The sequence below is a fragment of the Pempheris klunzingeri genome, chromosome 5 (genome assembly GCF_042242105.1).
Source record: "Pempheris klunzingeri isolate RE-2024b chromosome 5, fPemKlu1.hap1, whole genome shotgun sequence".
In the NCBI taxonomy this organism is placed as follows: Eukaryota; Metazoa; Chordata; class Actinopteri; order Acropomatiformes; family Pempheridae; genus Pempheris; species Pempheris klunzingeri.
Window position 1 is genome coordinate 602,501 of NC_092016.1, and position 5,716 is coordinate 608,216.

General features: G+C 45.4%; 1 protein-coding gene across 1 annotated transcript in view; it reads right to left on the reverse strand.

The window, feature by feature from the left end:
* LOC139201979 (neuronal acetylcholine receptor subunit alpha-7) overlaps positions 1–4,505 on the reverse strand; it is a 33,157-nt gene extending 28,652 nt beyond the window's left edge. Inside the window, exon 1 of the mRNA XM_070831433.1 lies at positions 4,451–4,505. Coding sequence (XP_070687534.1) covers positions 4,451–4,505 — 55 coding nt within the window. The remainder of the gene's footprint in view (positions 1–4,450) is intronic.
* Positions 4,506–5,716: the final 1,211 nt, after the last annotated feature.

The following is a 5,716-nucleotide window of genomic DNA, read 5'->3' on the forward strand; positions in this document are numbered from 1 at the left end:
AGATGAATATAATTTGTTTTAAGTAGTGACACCTCTCTGCAGGTCACATCAGGAACCACACAGAGAAAAGGGCAAAACAAATCAAATGACTCACATAAGAGTAAGAAAACATTGTGAGAGTGTGAGATTAGCAGTGAGTCTGCAGATGAATGTAACATAAACAGGAAGATAAAGTAAAAGAATAAAGATGGTTTTGGTTTGTCTTCCTGAACGTCTCTCATGAAAAGTCTCGTTGGGTTATTCTGCAGCGGTGGAAAGGAACCGAGTACATTTACTCAAGTACTGCTAATGTATTATTATTATTATTATTATTATTATTATTATTATTATTACTGCAGTACAGTCATGAGATACTTGTACTTTATATTTCTACTCAATTAAACGTGATAAAAGTAAGATGTTCTACAGTGATACAACACTGGCACGAGTACTGTTATTCTAATACTTTTATTAAAGGGACATTTTGGATAGTTTTAGCTGGCACGCTGTGTTCTGATTGGCCGGCTTGTCGACGTGGAAGATTTTTCCCACATTTCTCTCACGATTGTTACTTTTCATCACACACAGGCCAAATCCCTCGGAGCAGAGGGGCCTTAAAGGCTTCACGGAGGCCGGTTACATCAGCCTCACAGAAGATGAAAACTCATCAGGATGATTGACGGGCGCTGGATGAGACCCTGAGGAGGCCGAGTCGAACAATACTCTCGTTATTGTCGGTGACGTCTCTGCGCTCAGGGTCGCTGTCAGCATGTGAAATACTGACGACATCCAGCCAACGGGAGCTCTGGAGACTCTGTTTCCATCTCTGCTCCGAACACACAGTTCACTTCTGAGAAATGGATTTAACTTTCCACTGGACCGTCAGGGACAGTGATCATCACATCGCTGCAGCACGTCGCTCACATTAAAACGCTCTTATTGGTGTTTAACCCTCTGAGCTCTCTTGGTGACATCGTCTCTTGGAGGACCTTCTTCTTCTTCATGTCCCTAAAATGTGTCCAACCTCAGCTAGAAGGTTCCAGAAGTCAGTGAAGCAGAATGAGTGAGAAAAGACTTCAGACTGGAGAAACATGGAGGAAATCTTTCTGTTCTATCAGATCTCCGTCGCTCAGAAACTAGAACAGTAAACAGTTCAGATCTTCTCTGGAGGTTCACAGATCTTTAGATCCACTGTTGTTCTGGATCAACATGTTCTCTGTCTCTCTTTAGATCCACTGTTGTTCTGGATCAACATGTTCTCTGTCTTTCTTTAGTCTCCTCTGATGAACAACATGTCTGATTCCTGGATTTTCTTCATGTGAGCGTAGAGCAGAGTTTAGATCACAGAGCTCAGAGGCTTTTAAAATGTGCTTTTGAAATACAAAGTAGTACAAATATTTTGTGCCCTTTTGTGTTTATATATTTCAAACCTACTGAATGAGTGTGTGTGTGCAGCGCAGTGATAAAATAATGTGTAATCAGAGCTGGCTGTGGGGGGTTAATGTCCACGTGTGGCCCTGGACTCTGTTTGTAGGAGCTGGACGTCTTTTAGGAGTTTTAAGAGTTTAATCCCTGTTATGGAGGCACAGTGGATGATACAAAGAGACGGAGCGGCTGAACCTCTTTGGTCCAGACTGGGATGTGTGACGAGTCTCAGCAGAGATAATAATAACTCAGCTTTAATGCCCACTCTGAAGTCAGAGCTTCTCCTTTGGATTCTCAGAGACAGAAATTAATTAAATTAGTTCTTGTGCTCAAAGTCATGTCATGTTTTTCTTTTTCTACGGCGACGTGTTGAACACTGATTCTCCTCCGGCAGTCACACCGTAAATAATCTGAGACTCCAGAGAGACGAGACGGATCAACTTTTTCTGTCTCGTTCCGTTCATCCGGACAGAAACAGTAAAAACCACTATTTGACTCCTCGTGCAGGTTAATGGGAGCAGACAGTCCTCTGATTGGTCGGTATCAGTCTGTAAAGAAGCGTCCTCTGATTGGTCGGTATCAGTCTGTATAAAGAAGCGTCCTCTGATTGGTCGGTATCAGTCTGTGTAAAGAAGCGTCCTCTGATTGGTCGGTATCAGTCTGTGTAAAGAAGCGTCCTCTGATTGGTCGGTATCAGTCTATAAAGAAGCGTCCTCTGATTGGTCGGTATCAGTCTATAAAGAAGCGTCCTCTGATTGGTCGGTATCAGTCTATAAAGAAGCGTCCTCTGATTGGTCGGTATCAGTCTGTAAAGAAGCGTCCTCTGATTGGTCGGTATCAGTCTGTGTAAAGAAGCGTCCTCTGATTGGTCGGTATCAGTCTGTATAAAGAAGCGTCCTCTGATTGGTCGGTATCAGTCTATAAAGAAGCGTCCTCTGATTGGTCGGTATCAGTCTGTGTAAAGAAGCGTCCTCTGATTGGTCGGTATCAGTCTATAAAGAAGCGTCCTCTGATTGGTCGGTATCAGTCTGTATAAAGAAGCGTCCTCTGATTGGTCGGTATCAGTCTATAAAGAAGCGTCCTCTGATTGGTCGGTATCAGTCTGTATAAAGAAGCGTCCTCTGATTGGTCGTATCAGTCTGTGTAAAGAAGCGTCCTCTGATTGGTCGGTATCAGTCTGTATAAAGAAGCGTCCTCTGATTGGTCGGTATCAGTCTGTATAAAGAAGCGTCCTCTGATTGGTCGGTATCAGTCTATAAAGAAGCGTCCTCTGATTGGTCGGTATCAGTCTGTATAAAGAAGCGTCCTCTGATTGGTCGGTATCAGTCTGTATAAAGAAGCGTCCTCTGATTGGTCGGTATCAGTCTGTGTAAAGAAGCGTCCTCTGATTGGTCGGTATCAGTCTGTATAAAGAAGCGTCCTCTGATTGGTCGGTATCAGTCTGTGTAAAGAAGCGTCCTCTGATTGGTCGTATCAGTCTGTGTAAAGAAGCGTCCTCTGATTGGTCGGTATCAGTCTATAAAGAAGCGTCCTCTGATTGGTCGGTATCAGTCTATAAAGAAGCGTCCTCTGATTGGTCGGTATCAGTCTGTAAAGAAGCGTCCTCTGATTGGTCGGTATCAGTCTATAAAGAAGCGTCCTCTGATTGGTCGGTATCAGTCTGTAAAGAAGCGTCCTCTGATTGGTCGGTATCAGTCTATAAAGAAGCGTCCTCTGATTGGTCGGTATCAGTCTGTAAAGAAGCGTCCTCTGATTGGTCGGTATCAGTCTGTGTAAAGAAGCGTCCTCTGATTGGTCGGTATCAGTCTGTGTAAAGAAGCGTCCTCTGATTGGTCGGTATCAGTCTGTAAAGAAGCGTCCTCTGATTGGTCGGTATCAGTCTATAAAGAAGCGTCCTCTGATTGGTCGGTATCAGTCTGTAAAGAAGCGTCCTCTGATTGGTCGGTATCAGTCTATAAAGAAGCGTCCTCTGATTGGTCGGTATCAGTCTATAAAGAAGCGTCCTCTGATTGGTCGGTATCAGTCTGTGTAAAGAAGCGTCCTCTGATTGGTCGGTATCAGTCTGTGTAAAGAAGCGTCCTCTGATTGGTCGGTATCAGTCTATAAAGAAGCGTCCTCTGATTGGTCGGTATCAGTCTGTAAAGAAGCGTCCTCTGATTGGTCGGTATCAGTCTATAAAGAAGCGTCCTCTGATTGGTCGGTATCAGTCTGTAAAGAAGCGTCCTCTGATTGGTCGGTATCAGTCTATAAAGAAGCGTCCTCTGATTGGTCGGTATCAGTCTGTGTAAAGAAGCGTCCTCTGATTGGTCGGTATCAGTCTGTAAAGAAGCGTCCTCTGATTGGTCGGTATCAGTCTGTAAAGAAGCGTCCTCTGATTGGTCGGTATCAGTCTGTAAAGAAGCGTCCTCTGATTGGTCGGTATCAGTCTGTGTAAAGAAGCGTCCTCTGATTGGTCGGTATCAGTCTGTGTAAAGAAGCGTCCTCTGATTGGTCGGTATCAGTCTGTAAAGAAGCGTCCTCTGATTGGTCGGTATCAGTCTGTAAAGAAGCGTCCTCTGATTGGTCGGTATCAGTCTGTATAAAGAAGCGTCCTCTGATTGGTCGGTATCAGTCTATAAAGAAGCGTCCTCTGATTGGTCGGTATCAGTCTATAAAGAAGCGTCCTCTGATTGGTCGGTATCAGTCTGTAAAGAAGCGTCCTCTGATTGGTCGGTATCAGTCTGTATAAAGAAGCGTCCTCTGATTGGTCGGTATCAGTCTGTGTAAAGAAGCGTCCTCTGATTGGTCGGTATCAGTCTGGAGCCTGCAGATAAAATGACACTAAACTGAAATAGTTTGACTTTCCTTTGATTGAACGTCCAGATATTTGGTTGGTAAAATATTGACTAAATGAACATTAATTAATTCATGTCCAGGTTTGGTGTTAGTTTAGTTTCCTCTGCTGCTCACAGGCAGCGACACAAAACTACCTGAGTGTGTGTGTGTGTGTTAGTGTGTGTGTTAGTGTGTGTGTGTGTGTGTGTGTGTGTGTGTGTGTTAACCCTACCATGGATGAGGCAGCAGAGCGTCAGGACGTGCAGGGTGAAGATCCGAGCATCCATCCTCATCCTCAGCAGCCGCCAGTCTCACAGATGAGAAACTGAGCGGAGTTCCTCCTGGACGGGGAGAAAACACCAGGGGGGAGGGAGGAGAGAGAGAGGGAGAGAGAGAGAGAGAAAGAAAGGGAGGGAGGACAGAGAGAGAGAGAGGGAGGAGAGAGAGAGAGGGAAGAGAGAGAGAGAGAAAGAAAGGGAGGGAGGACAGAGAGAGAGAGAGGGAGGAGAGAGAGAGACAGAGAGAGAGAGAGAGAGAGAGAGAGAGAGAGAGGGAAGAGAGAGAGAGAAAGAGAGGGAGGGAGGACAGAGAGAGAGAGAGGGAGGAGAGAGAGAGGGAGGATCACTGGAGGATTTGCTCTGAGTGGTAGAGGGGGAGAGGGGGATGCTCCTCCCCCCAAAATAACATCCAAAGGAGAAGATTCAGGAGCTGGAGACACTGAAGAGGAGGAGGATGGTGTGTGTGTGTGTGTCTGTTAGTGTGTGTGTGTGTGTGTGTGTGTGTGTGTGTGTGTGTGTGTGTGTCTGTTAGTGTGTGTGTGTGTGTGTGTGTGTGTGTGTGTGTGTGTGTGTGTGTGTGTGTGTGTCTGTTAGTGTGTGTGTGTGTGTGTGTGTCTGTTAGTGTTCTGATGATTTATTAGATTTTTCTACTTCCTGGTTTCATTTAGTAATAATAGACCGGGGGGGGGCTTTAGGGCAGGGCTACGTGCTCACTGACCAATCAGAGGAGGTGTTCGTGGAACGATCGTCCTCTCTGGCTCCAATAAACCAAGATGGCGACACCCGTGAAGCCGAACTCGAGGCTTCAAAATAGCGTCCACACACCGATGGGTGATGTCACCGTGGCCACGCCCACCTCTGATACACAGCCTTAGATGATTGGCTGTTTACGAACACGTGACTGAAGGAGTAAACTGCTTTGGTTTTTGATTCTTCAGCTTGATCTCTTTTGTTCTTGAGGATTCAGATTCTTTGCTCTGTTCTTCCGGTCTGAGTTCTCCTGAAGTCGAACGTGATCTTGTTCCTGTCCGGCTCGTCGTCGGTGTGCACGATGTGTAAACATGGCCGACGTTGTGTCTTGGTGTTTCTTCAGTCACAGCAGTGACCAACATTATTAAACATTAAACGACTTTACTCACTTGTTCTTATCTACTCAGTCTCGTGTTTTGTTTTCTATGATCCTGTAATTTACTGCTGACCATGGAACTGTTGACTCAACA